The sequence below is a fragment of the Mustelus asterias genome, chromosome 2 (assembly GCF_964213995.1).
Source record: "Mustelus asterias chromosome 2, sMusAst1.hap1.1, whole genome shotgun sequence".
Lineage (NCBI taxonomy): Eukaryota > Metazoa > Chordata > Chondrichthyes > Carcharhiniformes > Triakidae > Mustelus > Mustelus asterias.
This window is the reverse complement of record NC_135802.1, coordinates 36,287,116-36,314,690: the sequence shown is the minus strand read 5'-3', so window position 1 is coordinate 36,314,690 and position 27,575 is coordinate 36,287,116. Positions and strand designations below refer to the sequence as shown.

The window sequence follows — 27,575 nt, the reverse complement described above, 5'->3', positions numbered from 1 at the left end:
TCATTTAATGTTTCTTTAGGGCAATTAATGGCTAATGAAGTTTGTTTATAGTTAATATACATAGTATGGCCAGAATTTTTCTGATGGTGGGAGCTCGCTTTCCGCCATCCAAAGAGTCGGTGGGGTACACATCCCCACACTTGGGAGGAACTACTGCCTTAGAGAGCTGCTGACCAATTTGATTGATCAGCAACTCTCCTGCGCCTGCAGCAACAGTGTTGTGGAGAACTCGAGAAAAACTGCACCAGGAAGCCCAAGACAAAGTACAGGAAGTGGAGGAAAAAATAAATGTCAAGGGTCCCAGGACAGGGAGGGTAGAGAAGGCCAGGGAGTCAGAGGGGGATGTTTGGAGTCCCAGACGAGGTAAGCAGGCCTCAAGAATGTGGAGGGGCAGGGGCAGTCAGAAGGCACTCCCCAGACCCCCAAATGTCAAAAATGTTCCACTAATTAAAATTGGGTCTTAGACCAAAGATTACGATCCAAAGATGGGGTGGCATGGTGACAGTGGTTAGTGTCTCACAGCACCAGGGACCTGGGTTCGATTCCCGACTTGGGTCACTGTCTGTGTGGAGTTTGCACATTCTCTCCGTGTCTGTGTGGGCTTCCTCTGGGTGCTCTGGTTTCCTCCCACAGTCCAAAGATGTGCAGGTTAGGTGAATTGACTGTGCTAAATTCTCCCTCTGTACCCGAACAGACACCGGAGTGTGGCGACTAGGGGATTTTCACAGTAACTTCATTGCAGTGTGTATGTAAGCCTACTTGTGACTAATAAATAAACTTTAAAACTTTAACTTTACTTTAAAGATCATAGGTTTATAGCTTATATGTAGTGTTATGAAGGAAGAAGTCTATACCTCAAAAATAACTCACTTTCATTATGGTATTAATTTAACAAACTTTTCAGCCACACAGTAATAACCAGCGTTATTTTAATTTGCAAACAGCTGGGCTAAACTCAGACTAGAATTTTCATTAACTGGACTGAATATTTTCCATATGAACTTTCCACTGGACAACTTGGTGCGAATCTAGGTGAACACTGCATTTGTTTGCATAGAAACACCAAGATTTGTATTTTATAATAAAGCAGCCATTAGGTGTGTGCTGGACTGAAGTTTTAATATAAAAAATGTTTCTACTCAAAAGTTCACTGAATTCCCAGACAAAAAGTCATTTATTTAAACACAAATACATTTACAGCATGCAGTCAGTCAAAACTAAATGATGGCTTAACAAAAAACAGAATTTTATGTGCCTTCCGCTGTCCGACTTATTCTGCACCATATTCCACAGGCGGAAACCTTAGTGTCATCTCATGTCAAATTTAGAACTATTACAGTAATTTCCTTAGCATTGTTTAAATTATGCAAATAATTTAGTTGATCACCATGAATAAATACGAGGTTTTTATTCAATTGCGTTTATGCTTTAAAACCATTCATTTCTACAAGATCTGAGGAACAAGCTTACAATAAGCACTTGAAGAGTACACTGCAATGCAATCAGGATAGCAAGGCATTTACTATTCAACAGATGAGAATAAACACCCTGGGTGCAGTCCTGTCCAGATGATTTGCCATGGCAACTTTGATGCATGTCACATATTTGAAATTGTACAAAGAAAATTGCAATACAAGAGATAGGTCCTTAAACCAGTCATGTCACCAGTGCAGTGACTGCACTTTCTGGCCAATATTGAGTGTTAGGCACATATACGACCCAATATGCCAAACAGAAAATCCAACAAGTAAATATGCAAAATTAGGTTGTTTGTACTATTGTCAAGACAAGAAATGTACAAAAGAAATTACATTTCATCTTAGATAATAAATCAAGCCTTATGGTCCAAATATTTTTTTTTTGAAACCAGATGGAATAATGCATTGTTTTTTGAAGTAAGGATATTCCAACAAAGATGTTTATATCAATCCTTGAAAGCCTTTTTAAAAATAAAATCAGATGCCCTGATATACTGACTGGTTTATCAGTATCAAGAGCAACAGATCCAAGACCGATTGACCTTGCAATGAAAAGGCTTTGGATATAATTGACCTTGAAGTATGTTCGGCACTATGTTTAACTCGAGTTGCTTTATTGGCGGATTTGTTGGTCAGCCTCCAGTAAGTAAAACATAGAGCTGGAAAATTTGGAGGCTGTAGTGCACAATGCCAAAAATAACCATCTCATGTTTAAAGTGGTACATCAATGAGTCATTTATTCAGACCACACAAAAACATTTATACTACCTGTGAATTTGGCTTTTAAGTTGTAAAGTGCATTTTCTTCTGCACAAGAATGAATTCACTTATTCACACATCCAATAGTCTTTTTTTGCCAATGCCTTGTCACAAGGCTTGATCCACTAAGTTTAGGGTAAATGGAACAGAACAACCGTCTGCCTATAGTCACACGTATTAACACCCCACTGGTAATCTTTAATGAATCAACAAGCAGAGACCTGTATTTTTGTAATTATAAATGACACATTATGAGACATTTTAGGGAAGGACCACTTCAGGATATGCCTCAACAATGTTTACATCAGGACTAGATTTCGACCACTGGCTCCTTTGAGACACTTCATTGAAGTTTAGTGCATCACATACTGCTTTCTCAATTTTCCTCCCCCTAATAAATGAATCTTACCCAGTTATCTGATCATATGCATCATTTATTTTGTTCATCACATTTTCCCTTATGTTAATAACCAGCCTCTTGTGTTGTAAAATGTTTTCTGGATAAGTGCCAGAATAGAATCAGTTTTATTTCGTGTGGATAAGATTTGTTTTTAAAGACAAGGTAGATCAGTATTTTGCTTTTCTAGAAAAACCCAATGATGGTAAAATAGTAATTTACAAATTTGCACCCACTTTCCATTTGTGCCTATTTTTATCAGCCATTTTGCATTTTATTGGTTATCACTAAACAGTGTGATTAACAACATATATTAAGTACTTAGACACACCAGAGAGGAGGGCATAATGTTCAAGCAATGGCCAGTTGTTAATGATTTTATCAATGACAACTTAAAAAAATTAAGTGTTTGCATTTCACCTGAAATCCATTATAAAACTAGTACAAGTACAATGTCTTAACTCAAATACTTTTAAATAATGCTGTCTTGCTATATAAAGAACACAAGGGTGAAATACTGATCCTTAATTTACCACAAAAAGCAATGACAAAAATCTGGACAGAATATGCTGTTGTGTGCTCCATCTCAAAATATAAAGCCTTTTAATTTTCCCTCATACATTTATGGTCAGCCAATGTGTTTCAGCGTTCTCCCATAACCTTAGTCAGACAATGCCACAATATATTCATGTTTAACAGTTTCATTGAACATTCCTGTATTTCACTGTTAGCAGCTTTTTATTCAGTACTACCCTAACACTCTGCTCTAATCCCATACGGTCATGAATGTACCTTCAGTATTCAAATTGTACTACTCCTCTTCATCTCAAACCAAAAAAAATCAGTTTCAAGAAAAACTTCAAGTACTATCTTAATTTACACGAGGGTGATAGCTGCGTTCCTCCAAATCATTTTTCACTGTAAAACAAGCTTATTAAATCTACTTGGCGACATTGTTTCACAAGTCCTAAAACAATGAAATGTACACAAATTAGGCTTCAACGCTTCTGCTAAAGTTTTCCTGCAACAACGTACATTCAACTTGGCACAGTGCAGACTAAATTTAAGACATGAATGACAATGTACTGTGCAATGGAGCTACACGTTAAATTAGATGTAGTTATTTGCAAGACGCCTACATTGCACTCTTGTTTTGCAAGGAGATCAGTAAGGAGATTCTGCCAAGGGTGGAGCTGTACAGGCCAATTTTTTTTATTTTTCAAAAATAATCCTGTGAAAAGTCTTAGTTGGAGAGTTCACACTGCTTTGGAATGATGGGTTGTTTGGATTATGTCTGCGTCTCTTTGATTATGTTGTTGCTTTAGCAGCTGTGAAGAAAAAAAGAAACCAGCATTAAAAAAAAAACTAGTAAATCCACATTGTAGCTTGTAGAAAGTCACTTCAATGATACAAATGCCTGAACATTATTATAAAACAAAGAGCATTTTAAAACAGAAAGCTGGCACAAACTTCCCCCTTAATGAAGCTGTAGGAGAGACAAGAGAAAAAGTAAAAAAGGTGATTGAAAATTGAGGAACTGTAACTGGGAATCCGGATTTTAAATAGAGTTAAATTCAGCATTCATATTTTAGTATTTAAAATCAGTGATACGTCTTTCACAAGAGAAGTTGGGAAGTGTTGAACTTCCTCCCACAATCAGTAGATGCTGGCTCAATTAACATCTTGAAATTGGAGGGATAGATAAATAGATTTTGGCTGGGCCAGGGTAAAAAGGCCATGATGTGGAGATTCCGGCTTTGGACTGGAGTGGGCACAGTAAGTAGTCTCACAACACCAGGTTAAAGTCCAACAGGTTTATTTGGTATCACGAGCTTTTGGAGCGCTGCTCCTTCGTCAGGCGAGTGGAGTCTGGTGTTGTGAGACGTCTTACGAGGGTATAAAGAGATATGGCGCCAAGGAAGATGGGCACAGCAAAGGACACAGATTAGCCATGATCCCATTGAATGGCAGAACAGGCTCAAGAGGCTGAATGGCCTAATCCTGTTCCTAGCATTTGTTGAGCAAAGCAAACAATTAAATCAATTTACTTTTCCCTTTCAGATGACCATCATGGAATGAAATGTATAGCAAAGCTGTAATGTGTTCAATCAGCCTTTAAGTTTTTATACTAAAATTCTGAGTTTTTATTGCAATTCGAATATTAATAAACTTCGAAAAATACTGATAGATTCAACAAACTGTTAAAAGTGGAATTCCCTATACACAGGGAAATTAGATCTTTTGCCCATCACATTGTGACAAAATTATGGGTCACATTCAGAAGACATATTTTCACCAGAAAAACACAATACCATCAGATTACCAAAATCTTGGCTACCACTTAATAGTCTTGCGAATTCAGCAATAACCTAAGACTATTAATCTTAATTTAAGTGCTTTCCACATAGGAGTGAAGTATGCTCACCGTAGAAGGCAAACTGTTGTTGTGTACTATTAATAGGATATCAGTGAAAGCAATGTGATGGTATTGGATGCAAGGAGTTAATCTCAACTGCTCCAAATTCATATTACCAAAACAACAAACTTAGTTAACTTTTTGAAAATGTATGGTGTTGAATAGATTCCACTCATCATTTTTGAAGTTTATAATTTTAAGAAAATACCAATTATCTTGTGTTTCTAACAGAAATATAACAAGCTAGTTGGAGGCTTTTGAGGAGGTGGGTAATTGTATTTTGTTCTCTGTTTGGAAAGCAGTGTAAATGAGCAGAATACTGGTGTTGTTTTCTGGCAACTTAAAGTAGTTGAGTGTGACACCAAGAGAACAATGTAAAATCATGATGTGCTGGACTCGTGCACACAGCAAGAAAAATCTTAACCAGTGATCTCTGTATACAAATCAATAAAGTCCAGTCTTATAAAGAATAACTTGGGAGGGGTCAGTACAAATGGGACGGATAAAAAAAATCCTAAATTATTTAATATGCGATTTCATTGCACTACTAAAAGTCACAGGTAAATTCTAAAGGATTTTAATTTAAATTATTTCAAATACACAGAAGTTCAATGGGGATCTACAGGATTAGGAAAGATTTTGGGGGAGGGAATTAACTATCACTACAAGTGTGAAAATAGAGATTATGTATTCACCTATTGTCATTTACATCTCTCAGGTGACCTGCATGATCCAAGAATATCCAGAAGAGAAAGAGAGAGAGAAAGTGCAACAGTAAAGTTAATGAAATGTTAAAAAATTATGTTATTGAACAGGAGAATGCGAAAGGATGAGGAAAGCTTGAAGACAACTCTTCTTGAAAATGCAATGTTGCTGGAACAATACTTCAAAAAAAATTCTTGCCTTCCACTGATGTAGTGGAGTAAACTCAACTATAACTGCCAGTGCAGCAAGGGCAACAAATTAATGTGAGACAAGGCAAATGACAAAAACAAGATGGTTTACTCAAAACTGCATGTAGAAATTTTCAAAATATTTGCATTTACATTTACAGATAATGGCCCACATATGGTCAGTGGCAAAGTGACAGTGCTCACCTGTGACCTTTTTATAGAACCCCTACAGGGCAGGAGGCTGCAAATTGGCCCATCAAGTCTGCACTGTCAACAGTCCCACCCAGGCCCTATCCCCATAATTCCATATATTTATTCTGCTAATCTCCCTGATGCTAAGGGGCAATTTCGCAAGCCAATCAACCTAACCCGTACATCTTTGGAGTGTGGGAGGAAACTGGAGCACCCGGAGGAAACCCACGCCAACACAGGGAGAACGTGCAAACTCCACACAGGCAGATAGTAACCCAAGGCTGGAATTGAACCCGGGTCCCTGGCGCTGAGAGGCAGCAGTGCTGACCACTGGGCCACTCTCTTAAGAAAGCTGTCCGCAAAGATCTAGTTATCTTCAAGGCATGGATTTTTCCCTTCCCAGATATCCAGGGGATCTCCAAGGATGTTACCAAACAGGATAAACAACCAATCACACTGAAGTACTCACAGCAAACCAGGAAGTAAAATGCACCATAAAATGGTATTAAAAAGTGAAGGCTAAATAGAAGGAAATGAGTGATTGGACCATGCAAATTGGATTAAGGTAGAAACTGGAATATCAAAAAATTAAACCTGTGTTTCTACCACAATGGAGAAATTTGACATTCATTAAATAAAAATGAGTTTATGGTCAGAGTGGTTCTTATAAACTTTGTATGCCATTAAATACCATTCAATAAGGCACAACTTGAACAGTTCAGGACTTAGAGATTTCTGTTTTTCTGCAAAGAACTCAAGGGGTTGCTGTCAATTGAAGAGGAGAAATGCCAGTGAACACGGACTGTTTCACTGTCACTGCAAAAATCAAGATCAATATCTCAAATGTCATTCATCCGTTCTTCACAGTAAACAATTAATCCACAACTTTTGCATAGAAAACTAAGCAGAGATGGTTTAGGAACAATTACAGGTGTTCAAGAACACAGAGCAAAATATGCAAGACCATATGCACTTAAATACAGATTGTTACATAATTCTGAACATACCCAATAACCTGTGGAAAATACATTCAAAACACTCCCTTAACCTCTAGCTTACACGTTGAGTAACAAGTTTGGCGTCACTTTTATATTTAGCAGATGACCTACCTTTAACAGATGAAGGCAAGAAGCCAATGTCTCCAATTTCAGCATTATTAGCCATCCCTCCACTGACACTACAAAACAAAAAAAAACATCTTATTTAGTACAATTCCAGACTTCCAAACAAATTTGATTTTTATATTTTGGAGACCAAGTGACTATTAGAAATTTTTGTCTAGTTGACCCACAATGATTTGCAATCTGAAATAGCTTCTGATCTGCAGCTAAAAAGCACGCAATTCTAATCAGAGTACAGAATTTTCAGACACATTACTTCACATCCAGGACCAGGTTCCACATCACTGTTCACTGCGGCTACTGCTACCCACTACACTACACCACTTCCTTTTTGATGACCATAAATGCTTTTCCTGAAGCTACCACATCCCTCCACAATATGGTTATCATTTCATAATAAAAATGTTAATCCTCTGAAAAGAGCTACTACAACTGCAGTCTTGATACTTAATATATTTTGTTCCTTGAACATTTTTAATAAGAGTTTGTAATGAAATTTAAATGGTAAATTGAATATACCACTGGAAACATATTTTGGGCAAACATAAAAGGAGAAATATTGCACTTGAAATTGCTAGTCAGAACTGTTATCACACTATTCATCCAAAATAGTTGTGGTCTGTACACAGAAGCATCACAGAAGATCCAAAATTTGATGTCAAACTTCAAATCAAGAAACCAACTGAAGGTGCTAAGTAATTTATGTGGTAGATACATCAGGAATGGGCAACAATTGCTGGCTTTGCCCACAATGTCCACAACCTGTGAAGAATATAAAGAAAAATCACTCCAATTGAGGGCAGCTTCAATCTCAACTTAGTGATTTCACAAAATAAATGTCACAGCCAGGCCACTAGCTGCTGACAGCAGGTTTCACACCTCTTTCCTTTTCAGTGAACCACTTCAGTGAGCAGTTTATAGACTAAACTATTGCAGCTTCCCAGCTGAGGGTAATAGTGCAGGGTTAAATGATGGGGTCAGATAGTATGAAACATTTTAAAATAACTACCTGCTCACAATCTACAGTACAATCAGCTAGTATCAATGGAAGGAGTTACTTCACAAAATTCTGCTGTATAGAATTATAGAAACTTACACCACAGAAAGTCCTTTGTACCTATTGCTGGGTTGTTGAAAAATCAGTCAATATTTTTGTCCATAACTCTAATTCATTCTCTTCAAATGCCCTTCCAACTGTCTTTTAAATTTTGTGAATTTGCTTTCAGCATCTTTTCAGGCTGAACGTTCCAGATCCAAGAATTCTGGGGTGGAAAAAAAACTACCCCCATATTCCTGCACATTAGATCCTTTGCTAATGATTTGAAATCTGTGACTGCCGATTGCTTACAGACTAGTCAGAGGGAACAGGTTTTCTTAGTCCTCCAATGTTCTTGAAATTGAACTCCATCTCCCATGTTTCTGACTATTTAGTCATCCAATTCAGGTTATCCTGCAGTCTACAACTACCCTCATCAGTTTGGCAAATTTCATAACATCTGCAAACATTACATCGTTGCTTCCTACATCAGTGTCAGGGTCATTCATAAAAACAAAGAGTAACGAGAGGGGGGATTTAATAGTGGGAAATGAGGAAATGGCTGAAACTTTAAGTTTTTGTGTCGGTCTTCACGGTGGAAGACACAAATAGTTTCCTGAATATTAACGATAGAGGGTTGGTAGGAGGGGAGGTACTCAATAGGATTAATGTTACCAGGGAGGCAGTGCTTGGTAGACTAACGGGACCGAAAGCGGACAAGTCCCCGGGCCCGGATGGAATGCATCCCAGGGTACAGAAAGAAATGTCAGAGGTAATAGTGGATGCGTTAGTGGTTATTTATCAAAATTCGTTGGATTCTGGGGTAGTGCCGGCGGATTGGAAAACAGCTAATGTTACGCTGCTGTTTAAAAAAGGAAATAGACAAAAGGCGGGTAACTACAGGCCGGTTAGCTTAACGTCTGTAGTTGGGAAAATGCTGGAATCCATAATTAAAGAAGAAATAGCAGGCCATCTGGATAAGAATGGTCCGATTAAGCAGACGCAGCATGGATTCATGAGGGGAAAGTCGTGCTTGACGAAATTGTTGGATTTTTATGAAGATGTGACTAGTGCGGTTGACGGAGGGGAACCGGTGGATGCGGTGTTTTTGGATTTCCAAAAGGCGTTTGATAAGGTGCCTCACAAAAGGTTGCTGAAGAAGATTGGGTCACACGGAGTTGGGGGTAGGGTGTTAGCGTGGATTGGGGATTGGCTATCTGACAGGAAGCAGAGAGTCAGAATAAATGGGTGCTTTTCTGGTTGGCAGATGGTAACTAGCGGTGTGCCGCAGGGATCGGTACTGGGGCCTCAACTATTTACGATTTATATAGACGATCTGGAGGAGGGGACTGAGTGTAGAGTAACAAAGTTTGCAGACGACACAAAGATAAGTGGAAAAGTGAATCGTGTGGAGGGCGTAGAAGGTCTGCAGAGAGATTTGGACAGGCTGAGTGAGTGGGCGAGGATCTGGCAGATGGAGTATAATGTTAACAAATGCGAGGTTATTCATTTTGGAAGAAATAATAGCAAATTGGATTATCTAAATGGAAAGAAATTACAACATGCTGCTGTGCAGAGGGACCTGGGGTCCTTGTGCATGAGATGCAAAAGCCCAGTCTGCAGGTGCAACAGGTGATCAAGGCGGCAAATGGGATGTTGGCCTATATCGCAAGGGGAATAGAATATAAAAGCAGAGATGTCTTGCTGCATCTGTACAGGGCATTGGTGAGGCCGCAGCTGGAATACGGTGTGCAGTATTGGTCCCCTTATTTGCGGAAGGATATATTGGCCTTGGAGGGAGTGCAGAGAAGGTTCACCAGGTTGATACCAGAGATGAGGGGTGTTGATTATGAGGAGAGACTGAGCAGATTGGGTTTGTATTCGTTGGAATTTAGAAGGCTGAGGGGGGATCTTATAGAGACCTATAAGATAATGAAGGGACTGGATAGGGTAGAGGTGGAGAGATTCTTTCCACTTAGAAAGGAAACTAGAATTAGAGGGCACAGCCTCAAAATAAAGGGGGCTCAGTTTAGGACAGAGTTGAGGAGGAACTTCTTCTCTCAGAGGGTGGTGAATCTCTGGAATTCTCTGTCTACTGAAGTGGTGGAGGCTACCTCGTTGAATATGTTTAAATCACGGATAGATGGATTCCTGATCGGTAAGGCAATTAGGGGTTATGGGGATCAGGCGGGTTAGTGGAACTGATCCACTTCAGATCAGCCATGATCTTATTGAATGGCGGGGCAGGCTTGAGGGGCTAGATGGCCTACTCCTGCTCCTATTTATGTTCTTATGTAACAGATGTAAAACTGACCCTTGGAAGAACACCAATGCAAACTGCTTCCTCGTCTGAAAAACATCAATCCACCATTCCACTAACCTTTGCTTTCTGTCACTGAGCTAAACCATGTTTGTACCACCACTTTCCCTTCAATTCCATGTGTTTCCATCTTCTTAACAAGCCTTGTGTGTAACTTTGTCCAACGGTCCATCTATTACACTACCTTCATCAACATTTCCTATTGCCTCAAAGAATTCAATTGTCAACCAGACATGATTTACTTTTAACAAATTCCCACTTGCTCTCTTCATGTGTATTTGCAACATGAAAGTTTATTTTGTCCTTGATAATAGTTTCTCCATCACTGATGTTAGGCTGACTGACCCATTGTTTCCTACCTTACGCCCCTCTCCTTTCTTAAATAATGACTAACATTCCAGCCCTCCGGCATTAACCCTGTATCCAATGTGGACTGAAAGTTTGCAAAAAACAGCTGTTATTTCTAGCGTTGCTTCTTTAATCAACCTAGGATGTAGTTGACCCAGACCTGGTAATTTACCAACTTTCCACTTTTAATATAACCTTCGCAGCATCTGCTTCCTTGGGAAGAGTACTCATTTAATACCAGGTCTTTTGCCTTGACATCAATTCAATGTAACCGTATCTGAATGGAAGTTCATTTTGGATACATTCATTAAAACATTACATATAAATGAATAATTGCTGGAAACAAAAAGGGACATGCTATTGAAGCTTTTGATCTTGCATTCACAAGGACAGAGTCACAAGAAAATGGTAGAGACAGTGCCATGGAAAATGTACCAGGGAACAGTTAATTGCTAAGCCTGTGTTTTAAATTCAAATCAGATAAGTCGACTCCAATTGGTCATGGCATTGCACTAGGGAATGAACCAGGCAATGGCTGTCCCCAAGCTTCTGTTTAGCTGAAAAAGAGTTAATGCACAGACATGTTCCTCTGTCTGCAAAGGACAGGGCCCTGTTAGCGAATGCAGCTTCTAACAGTTGTAAGTAGTCACACTGCGAACCCAACTGATAACCTCAAGTATAATTCTTAGCATGATAAAGATTGTTTAGCAAATGCTGTCCAATTGCAGGTTCACATCTAATGGTGGGCATGCGTTTGCAAGGATGGGCTGGTTGGGTCTGATCAGTACTTTGCCTGTTATGTGCTGCTTGTTATGATCTGCTAGTTGTTGGGATATACAGGGTGGGGTTTTATGGCTTTGCTCTCAAATTCCCACCTGAGGTCAATGGACCTTTTCACTGTCTGCCCCGCTTCCCATGGCAGGAGGGGCGGTAAAATTCCAGCAATGGAATCCTCACTGGGATTCAGACTCAGACTCCACTGTGCTATGGGGTAGCGAGTTCCACAAATTCACCACCCTCTGCGAGAAGTAGTTCCTCCTCATCTCAGTTTTAAATCTATCATCTCTCAACCTATACCTGTGACCTCTTGTTCTAGATTACTCCACAAGACGAAACATTTGGTCTGCACTTAATTTATCAATCCCTTTTAGAATTTTATATACCTCGATCAGATCCTCTCTCATCCTTCTACTCCAGCGAGTACAAGCTCAAACTGTTTAATCGCTCTTCATACGTCAACCCTTTTATCCCAACAATCAATCTGGTGAACCTCCTCTGAGCTGCCTTCAATGCCACCACATCCTTCCTCAAATAAGGAGACCAAATTGGACACAATACTCCAGTTGTGGTCTCACCAACACCCTATACAATTGCAACAACACTTTTCTACTTTTACTCTCCAGTTCTTTTGCAATAAATGCCAAAATTCCATTTGCCTTTATTACATGCTGTACCTGCATACTAACTTTGAGATTCATGAACAAAGACACCCAGATCCTCCTGTCCAGATGCATTTTTAATAGAATGTTTGCCTTCATAGAAAGATGATTCGAGTACAGGAGCAGAAGATGTCTTGCTGCAGTTATATAGGGCCTTGGTGAGACCTGGAATAGTGTGCGCAGTTTTGGCCCCTTTATCTGAAGGAGGATGTTTTTGCCATGGTGGCAGTGCATAGAAGGTTTGCCAGATTGGTTCCTGGGATGGCAGAACTGACGTATGAGAGCTTGACTCAGTTAGGATTATCATAGAAATCATAGAAACCCTACAGTGCAGAAAGAGGCCATTTGACTCATCGAGTCCCCATCGACCACAATCCCACCCAGGCCCTACCCCCATATCCCTACATATTTACCCACTAATCCCTCTAACCTATGCATCTCAGGACACTAAGGGGCATTTTTGTTAGCATGGCCAATTAACCTAACCCGCACATCTTTGGACTGTGGGAGGAAACCGGAGCACCCGGAGGAAACCCATGCAGACACGAGGAGAATGTGCAAACTCCACACAGACAGTGACCCAAGCCGGGAATCAAACCCTGGTCCCTGGAGCTGTGAAGCAGCAGTGCTAACCACTGTGCTACCGTGCCGCCCATTATATATTATATTTGTTGGAGTTAAGAATGAAGGAGGGAATCTCATGGAAACCTACAAAATTCTAACAGCACTAGATATGGTAGATGCAAGAAGGATGTTGCGATGGTGGGAGAGTCCAGAACCAGTGGTCACAGTCTAAGGTAAATCATATAGGACTATGATTAGGAGAAATTTCTTCACCCAGAGAGAGTTGAGGGCCTGTGGAATTCTCTATCACAGAAAACAGCTGAGGCCAAAACATTGTATGTTTTCAAAGAGGAGTTAGATGCAGCTCTTGGGTCTAAAGGGATCAAAAGATCTGGGGCGAATGCAGGAACAGGTTAATGAATTGGGTGATCAGCCATAATCAAAATGAATGACTGAGGGGTCTGAAGGGCCGAAAGGTGTACTCACGCTCCTATTTTCTATAATTTCTAGTTGTCTCAGGGATGGTATTTGCTACAATAGGATTCTATCATCAAGCCATAACAACATTCTGCCTCACACTTGGATGAGTATGTGGTAGATGAATTTCAATGCCCGTGTGATGTCAGGTACATAGACCGTATGTCCCAGCAATTGGCAGATTGCATCAAACAGCAATGTCCCTTTGGCTGCTAGCAACAAAGTACTGACTGTACCCAATCAGCCTGTGCGGGCAAAACTCAAGTGTGTCCAATAGTTGATGTGATTCAGCAATTGGACAGCACTTGCCAAACAATCCTGATTGTGCCAAGAATTACACTTGCAACCAAATTAAGATTATCAGTTGGGCACACAGTGTGGCTCAATTACACATATTCACAAACAGGGCTCTGTCCTTTGCAGACAGAAGGAGCACGTCCACACATTGCACCTTTTTCAACTAAACAAAAGCCTGGGGGACAGTCACTCTGGTTCATTCCCCAGGGTAATGCCTTGACCAATCAGATTCAACCCACCAGGTTTGAACTTAAAATGCTTGGCAATAAATGGTTCCTTGGTGCATTCTCCATAACAATGCCTCTACCAATTACTTGCCAACCAATCAGCACTCTTATGCTATTGTTGTTTCCTTTACAATTGGCATTCTTGCAACTCGTCCTGCGAAGTGCAAGATGAAAAGCTTCAACACCAAGTTCTGTACAACCAAACGTCTATAAATGAAGTATAACAATAAAAGAAAAGTACCCCATCACAGAGATCCAACTTTAATTATGTATTAACTATTCCACCACATTAAAATAAATGAGCGAGGCCCATCGTGAGTGCACATCATGATCAATATATTAAACTTCTGTTAAAAGTTCAGAGAAAGGCATAAAGGAGTTCAGGAAACAATTTGTCCTGCATTTGAGGGACTGTAGCATTTTCCCAGAATACAAGTTGCAGTAATATTGAGACAAAGGGATGATCTAATTGTTCATGACACTTTATTTCTATCAAAATTCTTTAAGAACCGATTTAATTTAAAAAGAGCCCAAATACCCTTGTTGCTTGGTTCAATAATCTCTGCACTCATAGGGAGTCTGCTTTCCTAACACAACAGCACCAGGCAAGACATCCAAAAGGGATAGCACTCAACTACAGCCATATAGAAACATTTGGTGATTATACGATCTACTCAAAAAGGATTGAGGTTGTATAATCGTGCATGTCCCCTGGCTGCTACATCTGTACACTGTTCCCTCCAATTCAACTTGTCATTTACTTTGCCATCTTGAGACTTGTAGTTGGTAACAATTTCAACGTCCACGTCATGAGTCTTCACAGGAACAATAGTCAATTACTGGCTCATTCTTCTTGTTTTTGTTCAGTTTAAGAGAATTGTTATCACACCATTTTACGAACTTCTTCAGAGTTCGAGGTTTACAGCATGGAAACAGGCCCTTCGGCCCAACTTGTCCATGCTGCCCTTTTTTTAAAAACCCTTAAGCTAATCCCAATTGCCCGCATTTGGCCCATATCCCTCTATACCCATCGTACCCATGTGACTATCTAAATGCTTTTTAAAAGACAAAATTATACTCGCCTCTACTACTACCTCTGGCAGCTTGTTCCAGACACACCACCCTGTGTGAAAAAATTGCCCCTCTGGACACTTTTGTATCTCTCCCCTCAAACCTATGCCCTCTAGTTTTAGATTCCCCTACCTTTGGGAAAAGGTATTGACTATCTAGCTGATCTGTGCCCCTCATTATTTTATAGACCTCTATAAGGTCACCCCTCAGCCTTCTACACTCCAGAGAAAAAAGTCCCAGTCTATCCAGCCTCTACTTATAACTCAATCCATCAAGTCCAGGTAGCATCCTAGTAAATCTTTTCTGCACTCTTTCTAGTTTAATAATATCCTTTCTATAATAGTGACCAGAATTGCACACAGTATTCCAAGTGTGGCTTTACCAATGTCTTGTACAACTTCAACAAGGCATCCCAACTCCTGTATTCAATGTTCTGACCAATGAAACCAAGCATGCCGAACGCTTTCTTCACCACTCTGTCCACCTGTGACTCCATTTTCAAGGCGCTATGAACATGTACCTCTAGATCTCCTTGTTCTGTAACTCTCCCCAACGCCCTACCATTAACTGAGTAAGTCCTGCCCTGGTTCAATCTACCAAAGCGCATCACCTCGCATTTGTCTAAATTAAACTCCATCTGCCATTCGTCAGCCCACTGGCCCAATTGTTCAAGATCCCACTGCAATTGGAGATAACTTTCTTCACTGTCCACTATGCCACCAATCTTAAGAGTCATCTGCAAACTTACTAACCATGTTTCCTATATTCTCATCCAAATCATTAATATAAATGACAAATAACAGTGGACCCAGTACCGATCCCTGAGGCACACCACTGGTCACAGGTCTCCAGTTAAAAAACAACCCTCTACAACCACCCTCTGGCTTCTGTCAAGAAGTGGAGATGCCGGCGTTGGACTGGGGTAAGCACACCTGGTGTTGTGAGACTTCTTTCTGTCAAGAAGCCAATTTTGTATCCATTTAGATACCTCACCCTGAATCCCGTGAGATTTAATCTTATGCAACAACCTACCATGTGGTACCTTGTCAAAGGCCTTGCTAAAGCCCATGTAGACAACATCAACTGCACTGCCCTCATCTACCTTCTTGTTTACCCCTTCAAAAAACTCAATCAAATTTGTGAGACAAGATTTTCCACTCACAAAGCCATGCTGACTGTCCCTAATCAGTCCTTGTGTCTCTAAATGCCTGTAGATCCTGTCTCTCAAAATACCTTCCAACAATTTACCCACCACAGATGTGAGGCTCACTAGCCTGTAGTTCCCAGGCTTTTCCCTGCAGCCCTTTTTAAACAAAGGCACAACATTTGCCACTCTCCAATCTTCAGGCACCTCACCCATGACTATCAATTATTCAAATATCTCGGCTAGAGGACCCGCAATTTCCTCCCTAGCCCCTCACAACGTCCTGGGATACACTTCATCAGGTCCCGGGGATTTATCTACCTTGATGCGCTTTAAGACTTCCAGTACCTCCTTCTCTGTAATATGTACACTCCCCAAGACATCACTACTTATTTCCCCAAGTTCCCTAACATCCATGCTCTTCTCAACGGTAAATACCGATGAGAAATATTCATTTAGGATCTCACGCATCTCTTGTGGATCCGCACATAGATGACCTTGTTGATCCTCAAGAGGTCTTACTCTCTCCCTTGTTACTCTTTTGCCCTTTATGTATTTGTAGAAGCTCTTTGGATTCTCCTTTGCCTTATCCGCCAAAACAATCTCGTGTCCCCTTTTTGCCCTCCTGATTTCTCTCTTAACTCTACTCCAACACCCCCTATACTCTTCAAGGGATTCACTTGATCCCAGCTGCCTATGCATGTCATGTGCCTCTTTCTTCTTCTTGACCAGGGCCTCAATGTCCTGAGTCATCCAGGGTTCCCTACCTGTGCCAGCCTTGCCCTTCACTCTAAGAGGAATGTGTTTACCCTGAACCCTGGTTAACACACGTTTGAAAGCCTGCTACTTACCAGATGTCCCTTTTCCTTCCCACAGACTCTCCCAATTAACTTTTGAAAGTTCCTGCCTGATACCATCAAAATTGGCCTTGCCCCAATTTAGAATTTTAACTTTTGGGCCAGACCTATCATTCTCCATAGCTATCTTAAAACTAATAGAATTATGGTCACTGGTCCCAAAGTGATCCCTCACTAACACGTCTGCCTCCTGCCCTTCCTTATTTCCCAAGAGGTCGTCAAGTTTTGCCCCCTCTCAAGTCGGGCCATCCACATACTGAATGAGAAATTCCTCCCGGATAACTCAACAAATTTATCTCCATCCAACCCTTTAATACTATGGCTGTCCCAGTCAATGTTGGGAAAGTTAAAATCTCCGACTATTACCACCCTATTATTCTTGGAGCTATCTGTAATCTCCTTACATATTTGCTCCTCGATTTCCCGCCGACTATTTGGGGGCCTATAGTACAACCCTATCAAAGTGATTTCCCCCTTCTTATTTCTCAGTTCTACCCATATAGACTCAGTAGCCGAACCCTCGGATATATCCCCTCTCAGTGTGGCCGTGATGCTTTCCCTAATCAAAGGTGCAGTCCCCCTCCTCTCTTACCTCTTGTTCTATCTTTCCGATAGCATCTATACCCTGGAACATTGAGCTGCCAGTCCTGTCCCTCCCTTAGCCATGTTTCAGTAATTGCTATAATATCCCAGTACCACGTACCCATCCATGCCCTGAGTTCATCTGCCTTGCCTGTCAGGCCTCTTGCATTGAAATAAATGCAGTTTAATCTGGATTTCCCTTGCTCTCTGTCTTGCTTTTGCCTAAGCCCGGGGATTTCCAGAGTTCTTTCATTATTCCTGGAGACCGACAAGCACTATATCATCAACATACTTCAAGATTGTTATGTCATTGTACTCTGACTAACAATCATTTGTAAAGATGACAGTACACCAATACAGCCTCGAGATCCAGTAGTAGTTAACATGGGTTCAGGGTAAGTCTCGGAAATTAACACCCATTGGTTTCTGTTGTGGAAGGAAATCACTGATCCAAAATATGATTGACATCAAGGTTTTTTCAACCACCTCAAATGATTGTGCAGTATTAAAAACTGGAAAAAAATATCAACAAATGTAGCACAAGCATAGTTGACTGATCTATCAGTGTGCTGTTGGAATAGATGGACCAAGATCAGCACAGGGTCATCCACTGACTTAGGAGGCAAACGATTATCAATCAACATGTGGAACAAGAGGATTTAAATGTCCCTTTAACACAATGTGCTCAAAATAGTTCATGATCATTGATGTAAGAGCAACTAGTTGGTAATCATTCAGCTCAGCAGGCCAATTCCATTTGTGAAGATTCCATTTTGTGTTTCTAATGAGCCCATTTGTCTCCAAACCTGCTCCATTTTATACGTTTATAAAATGTTTTATGGTTCAAGTTAATATGCCAAACATATAAATCTTATTTGCAAAGTACTCTGCTGTTTAAAATTTGTCTGCCTATTACATTGCTTGTCTAGGTTCACCAAGTCTTCAAGACTTGAAAATTGGGGTGTAGCTTTTACATCAGTATGACCTGTGCATTAGCTTTTTGTTAAACAGTGGCTACTTTTCAAATTCCTGGAATCAACCAAACTCACTATAAAATTCAAAACCGAGAAGAAACTGGACATAGCGCAGAAAATTATCACACATTAAAAGAAACATGCAAACAAAAGCTTACATAGCCACAATTGAAGACTTTAAAAAAGCTGCCGGGAATATGTATTTAATTACTGAAAGTAACAATGTGCAGGCATTTATAGCCTTTCCTCCCCCAAAGACACCATCAATATCTGTATATATATATATATATATATATTGCTATCTTAGCGTGATAAATCAAGGAAACCAAATAACTCCACACAGGAAGATCTCATAAATCATGTTGATGCATTTTAATTGCAACATTCCAGTCAGCAAAATCAGGTTCAGAAGCCAATTAAAGGCATTGAAATAACATTGCTGCTATCAGTGTCATCCATTTTCTGCTTCAATCCTTCAAGCTCTTTCAATGGGGCCTAACTTGTAGTTCGTTCCTTTTGGTGGTTGAAGAAAATAGGGGAAAATCCTGCACATTTGTAAAACACCTTCAAATTGATCTTTACAATTTGGAGAATTGCTTCGAGCACCAACAAACAAGGTATGTCAATCACAGAAATTTCCTTAGGACAACCTCCTCAAAAGTTGATGCCAGCAGTCTGGCAATGGGTGTCTTTTTCCTTCATTCTGTTGGTGAAACCACTGCTGAAAAAGGTAGCTTCACAAAGATGACACCCTGCCTTTGTATGTTATCAAGGTGAACAAACACACATTTCAAACAAATCTACAGAAATAGCATTTTAGAATAAAGACAGGATGCAATTAATTATAGCACTTGCCTTGAACAAGTTCAACTAATCCTCAAGTCCGCCTTTCATACTGCAGGTCAGTCAATAATTTAATTTAACTTCTATTATTCACACTTCAATTATCCACAATAATAATTTCCAAAACTTTGACAGCATAAAATCTCAAGAAATATTTCCTCACTCCACAGCATTAGGACATGAAGCTCCCCAATCTGGTATTAACTTTACAATTGAGGATTATATTCAATTTGTACTATTCGTTTAGTCCTTGATCCATTCTACGTTCAGAAAGTTGACAAACTCCAGCAAAATTTTGAGATTTTGAATTTTTCACTTAGCGGGGTAGGGGGCAATTATCTTCATTATGGCAGAACACGATGGTTCCACTATTCTGACCAATAATTAATGGTTCAAGCAAGATAGCATATCCATAGTTTTCAATGGAAAAGGGTTTGACAGAGCATGAACAGAATTCTGTAGATTTGAAAAATCTGCATGTGATTAAAGGTGTACAAATTATGAGCTTGCAGGGCCTCAAGACCCTGTGTCCCACATGCAGATTTAGTCCAAAGCATTTGCTTTATCAGATCCTTCTCAAACAATTTTTCACATGCAAGATACGTACAACTTATCTGATTTCACACCGCCTCCACCTCCACGTACGGCAACTGCTTGGCTGTTCTGGAAGAATCCGCCTCCCCCACGAATTGCACTTGGGTGAGTTGGGGAAGCCATAGGGGGCTGACCAGGCCGGATGGGTTTAGCTAGACAAAGAAAAGTACATTTGTGAAAACACTAACTGCTTAAATCTTCCTTAGTGACCAAGTTATAGATTTGCACATTAAGAGCTTGCAAATTTACATAGATAAGAAAAGGTCAGTCACTTTCATACAATTTAGGAATGGTGCATTGATTATATTGGCAGAAAAACAGACCATTATGCCCAATTGGTCTATGTTGGTGTGTACATTGCACAAGCCTCCTTATATGCTAATTATCTCTACCAATTCTGATTGCCTTTTCCTCAATGACTATTCCCCTATTCGCTTCTTGTTCATACCACTCCCTTAAATGTCTCAATGCTACCTGCTTCAACTCCATGTGGAAGTGAGTTCCACTTTGTTACTGTTATTTAAATTCTGTGAGCACCTTATATCTTTGGTCCCTTGCTCCAAATTACTCAAGTGGAAACTGTTTCTCCATATCCCTCCATCAAGCCTTTCATCCCTCCATCAAAGCCTTCATAATTTAAAAACCTGTCAGGTTTCCTCTTTTCCAGAGGAAGCAGCCCTACCTTGCTTAATCTTTCACCCAGTTTTCAAACAACCAAATCTGACTACAGTTCCAGGTGTGTGCTTAATACAATTGAGTGTACAATTTGTGACTCAAATTTAGTTGCTACATTTAAGGGTTAGGTAATGAATAAAAGTAAAGCATTGATTTGATTTCAATATCATAGAATGGTTAAAACACAAAGAAAGCCATTAATCCATCGTGTCCATGCTTGCTCCCTGCACGAGCAACCATTTATTTTAGTAAGTTATAAAATAACCTGTTCTTAACCATAAACTAAGCCATAAGATAAGTGTTAAATCAAATGTTAAAAACACTTTAAAAATAATCAATTCATGACTAGATAAGTTGTTGGATTCTACACTGCTTTAATGTAGCTAACATACCAATCTGTGCAGAGTGCACTCTCTTTGCCAAGTTCTTTGCTCGCACAGCATCCTTGATGCGATCCACTTCCTGCTGGTAACGTTTGCGATCTCGGGCTGCATTCTCTTTGGCTTCCTTTAATGCAGATTCCAATGCCTTGACTCTCTCAGCTGTAGCTCTAAGTCGTTTTTCCAGTTTTGGAAGCTCACAACGAAGATCTGCATTATCTCGTACCAACTAAAAGGCAAGTATAACAATTTAACGTTAATAAAATGTGAAAACCTGATCGGATTGCATTGGGACTTCACAAAATTACAATTTAAAATGGTTCATTTAATGCACACACAATATACCAGATTTATTTCCCAGTCCTTGACTTATACAAATCTACTGATTATATTTTTATATCTTCAGGATGGTTTAAACGTTCAATTGAAGCACCAGGGAGTTCTAAATGCTTCAAATGAAATCACAGGGCAACAGTTTCTGGGCCTGCCCACTGTGGGAATTGTGGCAGGCGAGACGGAAACTTTGACGGACCATTGAAAGGCTGGTTGACCTCTGGTCAGAATTTCTCATCTCGGGGTGGGCAGGACCAGAAAATCCTGCCTATAGTATTCCAGAATATACTGAGTGAAATCAGCATTATAAATAGATTTATAGAATCCCTACCATGCAGAAAGAGGCCTTTCAACCCACCGAGCCTGCACAGACTCTCCGAAAGAGCATCTTGTGGGGGATTGATTTTATTGGTAGTCATGAATTAATTAAAAACCAAGGGCAGGATTCTCCAGCCTCCCAGCCGCATGTTTCCTGGCGGCAGGAGGCGGAGCCGCGTTTGTTGACGGTGGGATTTTTTGTTCCGGCCGCTGTCAATACGATTTCCCAATGAAGCCACCCCAGGCTGCCAGGAAACCCGCAGGCAGGGGTGGGCTGCCAGCGGGCCAGAGAATCCCGCTGGCATGAACAGCCGGAGAATTCCAGCCCTTGACTTTTATTGCTAAGAACTGAACATTAAAGTAAGATTTCTATCTATATAGTCCTATCTGATCACTGAATAATCACAATCTTGCATTTATTCAAAGCAGACACAATCAATAATACTTTGTCTCTTCAGATCTTAAGCTATTCAATGTCCAGCCATTAAACTGGCCTGTCTTTATGGGTTAGTGGTTTAAATTGGGACAGTTCAGGCTGTTTTTTTGAGAGTTGCTTAGGGCCTTGATTAACAAGAAGCTTAAATGTAGACTCATTGATTTGTATATTATGTTAGTTACAGATCTTGGGTGTTCTGAATAAGGGTTTATCCATCAACGAAGTAGCTAAAAGGCAACCCTTATAAAATCCTGACCAAAAGATTCAAACAGGACATACCAGAAACATGAATTACAAATGTACGTTGGACTATATTCAGGGCCAGAATGGCATAGCTCAGGCACCACAAAATACCATCTAGGGTTACAGAGTGGAAACTCTAATATAAATAGGAAAATCAGAATAGATGTAGCTGCTTATAAACTGCTAACATCAAGGGCTTGTTGCTACGTCTCAAATTCTAGCCTTCAAATCAATGACTCCTTTTCTATTATAAAGCAGATAGTTTTAATCTGCAAAGCATCAACCTGAGAGAGATAGGCACAAACCAGACAAAATTGTTTACTTACACCAACAGATTTATCATGACATTTTTCAGTGCAGGAAAGACAGTGTGGTGTTTTTGTGTGGAAGTGGGGGATGGATGCACATCTTCAATGAACAACATTGGTGAGATCTTCACGAGGCAAGAAAGTATTTTCCAAAAATCAAAAGGCAACAGTATATTTCTCATTGCATGGTTCGTAAATAAGCACCAAAGTTACAAATCAAATTTCAACATAATGTGGAGAAGCAACTATTTATCTTTCATCGTTTTATCATTTTAGAATTGGGCTTTGAATAAAAGCTTTAGTTCAATCTTGTCTTTTGTGCATTTTCCTTTTACTGTCTTGCTATAATTACAGGACATCAGCTAATACACACTATACACATTTTTGCTTTCTTAAAGTTAGCTCAGAAAAAGCTGGAGTTCATAATTGATGCTGTTCTAAAGATTTAAACAAAAACATATTCTGATTATTCCTAAAATTGTTTCCGTGGGTTTTGTTTAGTAATTTACCATTTGAGTGGGTAGAATGAAATGCAAGTCCTGGCACTCAGTGGCTGGCCTTGCGTCAGCCGTAAGAAATTGAAGAAGTTGTAAGTGTGTGGCTGGATCCTGGCAAACACAGGCTGCAACACAAATCTCTTTCGTTAATTGTGCTGGATCTGGGCATAAGTGCTTAGGATTCTCAAACTGGCACCGGTCTCCTGTGAATTTACTAACTTTATACCTAGTCACAGATTTTATTTAAGCAGTAAGTACCAAATTCAATGAAGAATTCAGGATGTGCGCTAAATGATTTTCAAAACCAAAAACTGGCAGGTTATTTGAATGGTCACTTTTACTTTATAGTTTTGGAAGTTTGTGATTGGTTATTTTTAATCTCTCATCAGTATGTTTCCTATATTTTCAGCTGTTATTTGCTGTTTTCTGAATATGAAATCTGTATCAATTAAGCATAAGGTCTGGTGTCTGAAAAGGTTTCCTTGCAGAAATGTTAATGCCTTTGGCTTACCTGTTTGTGAACCTTTGTGAGCTGTTCAAGGTTGTTCTCGAGAAAGGAGATCTTTTGCTTCTGTGCAGCACTACCACCAGTGTCGTCAGAATCCATTTCTGCACTCTAGGAGAAAATATTATATTGAGCAATGATAAAGATTTACAGCTGCAAGGCATTCAGACATCGAGTTGGAACTTATTACTGTAAGACACAGTACAAGTAAATGTCAACAAACACATCAGCCCAGAATTATTTTTTCCTCCAGTGACTGGAGTGTTGGACAATAAGTCAATTAAGTAAAATACCTGGATAGACAGAGGCTTTTCACATTTATAACTGAATGCTGGTAATAGTGTGTACTGTTCAACCTGTGTGCGTAGATTTATTTTTCAATTACTCCCAATAACAGTATTACATTACTGTATACTAACCACAGCACAGAATCAAGCCATTCTGCCCAACTGATCTATGCCAGTATTTTGCTCCACAAGCCTCCTCCCACCCCTCTTCACCTAATACCATCAGGGTATTACTGCGAATATCTAGTTTCATGGTGCTTGTGTCTTAGAATATAAAACTAATTCTTAACATCTAATTAATATAACTAAAGTTATAACTGTTGACAATGCACAAACTCAAAGTAAAACAAGCTGGGGAAAAAAGTCAGACGAGAACAGCTATATAACAGCAGGCAGCGAGACTTAATGTATGACCTAACTAAAGACAGAAACTGGCCCTCCCAGTTACTAAGGAAATAAAAATAGAACCTGAGATTTGGAAACCAAAACTTCTGAACAGATTGAAATTGGTTGAGGCTCTATAAAGGGATGCAGAGCCATCCAAGCACAGTTGTTGCAGCTTGGAACTTGATGTTTGCAGTTTTCAGCTCACTGAGAAGACAGCCAGAGTAAATGACAGCTAGACAGACCTGCACTGCAGGCTGAGTAAAAACCTAACTTCATCATTCACTGTGTCGATTGCAGGCGAGGCTTAATTTTGGTTTGAATTTTGTGAGGAAATAGAAGCTGGAGGGAAGGGGGGGTTGGTAAGAAGCTCTTTCGGAAGGCTGGTGCAGGCTCGATGGGTCGAATGGCCTCCTTCTGCATTATAGGGATTCTATTGGGAAAGTAACCAGAGTGAGGGGTTGAGACATCCAAAGTCGAGGTCATAAACAAAGGTTTTACATCTGAAAATAGCTGGAGCTGAAAAGGACTGTGGCATAGATTCCTGTAGAAGTAAATAACCTTCAGACTGATATGTCTGAAGAGAATTCTTAGGGGAAGTGACAAGTTATAAACCATATCGTTAAGTGCTTTTTGTTTCAGGTCTTTTGCATACAATAAACTTGGTGTGTTTGTTTAGAAACATTAAATTTTATGGCATAGTTCTATTGGTTAAAACAAGGGGCCCGATTTTACCATTGAGACTAAGTGCCGGGTGCGGGCGCCAAATAGATCCGAGCCCGGAGGTGCGCTGCTTTTTTCTGACGCTGATTCAGTGGGCGGGGCTTAGCGCCACCAGAACGATAGAGCTCCTGACAGAACGCGCCCGGGTGCGAAAAGAAAAGCAGAAAGCGGAGAGAGCCTCTCTGCCATTCCGCAGACCCAACGGAACCCCCGACCACAGGATGAGAGTCACACACCCTCTCTTCCCCCGCCCCCCCCTCCCCAGGGGATGATAAGTCACACCCCCTCCCCTCCTCCCACCCCTCCAAGAGGGCGATGTGGGCCCACCCCTCTCCTCATCCTCCTCCTCTCCCCCCCGCACCAGAGTTCCAACTGGGCCCGCCCCCCCCTCTGGCAGATGCCAGTGGACCTGTGTGAAGCCCGGTCCCTTCAGCCATGGCTCGAAGTCAGTTTCGAGCAACGTGCTGCAGGCTGTCGAGGGACTGAAGGTGAGCGGGAAAGATGGTGGAGGGAGACCACGATCAAGGTAGGTTAGGGGTGTGCTCTGCCGGGGGTGCCTGCCTCCCAAAGGGGTCCGATCCGGGGGGGGGGGGGGGGGCTGCCGGGGTGGTTAGCGGGTGACGGTCCGTGAAGGGTGGGCCTCGGCGACTCCCCTGCTGAATAAAAGTCCAAATCGGACTTTTATACAGCAGGTCGCTTAATGCCCGGATGCGAATTGGGCCGCACGGCGGTAGAGTGGAAATCGGCGGTGGAGTTGGGCGGGAGCTTCATTAAGTCAATTTAAATGCATGCAAATGCATTTAAATAGCCACGCCGGTCGATTCGGGCACGCATCGGAACCGCGCCAAAATCGGCTGTCGGTAAAGGCGCGATTTGCAAAAACTCTGATGCGGATCACGTTTTAGGCCCAACGCTACCGCGATTTCCTGCCCAATCGGGCCCAAGGTGTTCAGATTTCTCATGAAATGTTAATTGTCCCTAAACAGATCGTAACAAAAATGCTGTTTTTTTTTCTCCCTGATGTATTTATCACGCTTCCCTTAAATGCATCAATAGTTGTTGCCTCAAATGCTCCCTTTGCAGTATGTTCCACAATTTGTTTTACATTCTTCAGGTAAAGAAGTTCTCTTGAATTCCTTTTGTAACTATCTTGTATTTACGACTGCTATTATAGACTCTCCACAAGTTGAAACATTTTCTTCTTTATGGAAGGGTTGATAGGTAAACTTAAAAATCACCAAGTCAGTGACGGCACGGTGGCACAGTGGTTAGCACTGCTGCCTCACAGTGCCAGGGACCGGGTTCAATTCCTAGCTTGGGTCACTGTCTATGCAGATACTGCACCTTCTCCATGTCTGCGTGGGTTTCCTTCGGGTACTCTGGTTTCTTCTCACAGTCCGAAAGATGTGCTGGTTCGGTGCATTGGCCGTGCTAAATTTTCCCCTCAGTGTACCCGAACAGGCGCCGGAGTGTGGCGACTATGGGATTTTCACTAACTTCATTGCAGTGTTGTCAGCCTACTTTTGAGTTTATGTATTAGGGCGACACGGTAGCTCAGTGGTTAGCACTGCTGCCTCACAGCACCATGGACCCGGGTTCCATTCCGGCCTCACGTCACTGTCTGTGAGGAGTTTGCATGTTCTCCCCGTGTCTGCTTGGGTTTCCCCCAGGTGCTCCGGTTTCCTCCCACAGTCCAAAGATGTGCGGGTTAGGTTGATTGGCCATGCTAAATTGACCCTAGCGTCAGGGGGATTAGCAGGGTAAATAAGTGATGTTGCGGTCAGTGCAGACTCAGTGGGTCAAATGACCTCCTTCAGCACTGTAGGGATTCAATGATTCTATGAAGTCACCCTCAACCTTCTCTTTGCTAGAAAAAAGAGCCTCAGCTTTTTCAGCTTGATAAATAGAGCCCCTCTGTTCTGCTATCATTCTTGCAAAGCCTTTTTCTACCATCTCCAAGTTCAAGAGAAGAGCAGGAGACCATGACTTTCAGAGTGAGAGGATAGTTTGTCAGTATTCGGATTCTAAGCAACAACTTTTATTGTTTGTATAAACTAAAATCTGGATTTAGGGACTAAATTGTGGTATGAGAAAATCCAAATGCTCGTCACTAAAATTAATTATGACTGAAAGGCTAAAAATGCAGGTGTAAAAGTTGCTCACAACTAATAGCAGTGCAGTGATACGTTACTGGACAAATGATTCAGAGGCCTGAACTAATAATCTAGAGAAGAGTTCAAATTCTATGACAACTTGAGCATTTAGATTTAGCTTTAAAGACGACTGGAAATTTTGTTAAAAATGGAATCAGTAAAAGTGACCATGAAGCGGAGAGATTTCAGTTAAAAATCTAACTGGTTCAATAAGGTCCCTTAGGGAAGGAAATCTGCTGCCTGTCCTTATATGGTGTTGGTCTTCAGTTCCATATTAACATTACCTTGGCTTCTGATGAGCCCT

The 27,575-nt window shown here is 40.8% G+C and overlaps 1 protein-coding gene across 1 annotated transcript in view; it reads right to left on the bottom strand.

Moving 5' to 3' along the window:
• Positions 1 to 1,146: 1,146 nt before the first annotated feature.
• Positions 1,147 to 27,575, bottom strand: part of LOC144506938 (kinesin-1 heavy chain) — a 115,334-nt gene continuing 88,905 nt past the window's right edge. The window contains exons 23-27 of the mRNA XM_078233343.1: positions 23,731 to 23,835; positions 21,097 to 21,313; positions 20,043 to 20,181; positions 7,245 to 7,312; positions 1,147 to 3,962 (exon numbers count right to left, since the gene is read on the bottom strand). Coding sequence (XP_078089469.1) covers positions 3,943 to 3,962; positions 7,245 to 7,312; positions 20,043 to 20,181; positions 21,097 to 21,313; positions 23,731 to 23,835 — 549 coding nt within the window. The 3' untranslated portion in view covers positions 1,147 to 3,942. The remainder of the gene's footprint in view (positions 3,963 to 7,244; positions 7,313 to 20,042; positions 20,182 to 21,096; positions 21,314 to 23,730; positions 23,836 to 27,575) is intronic.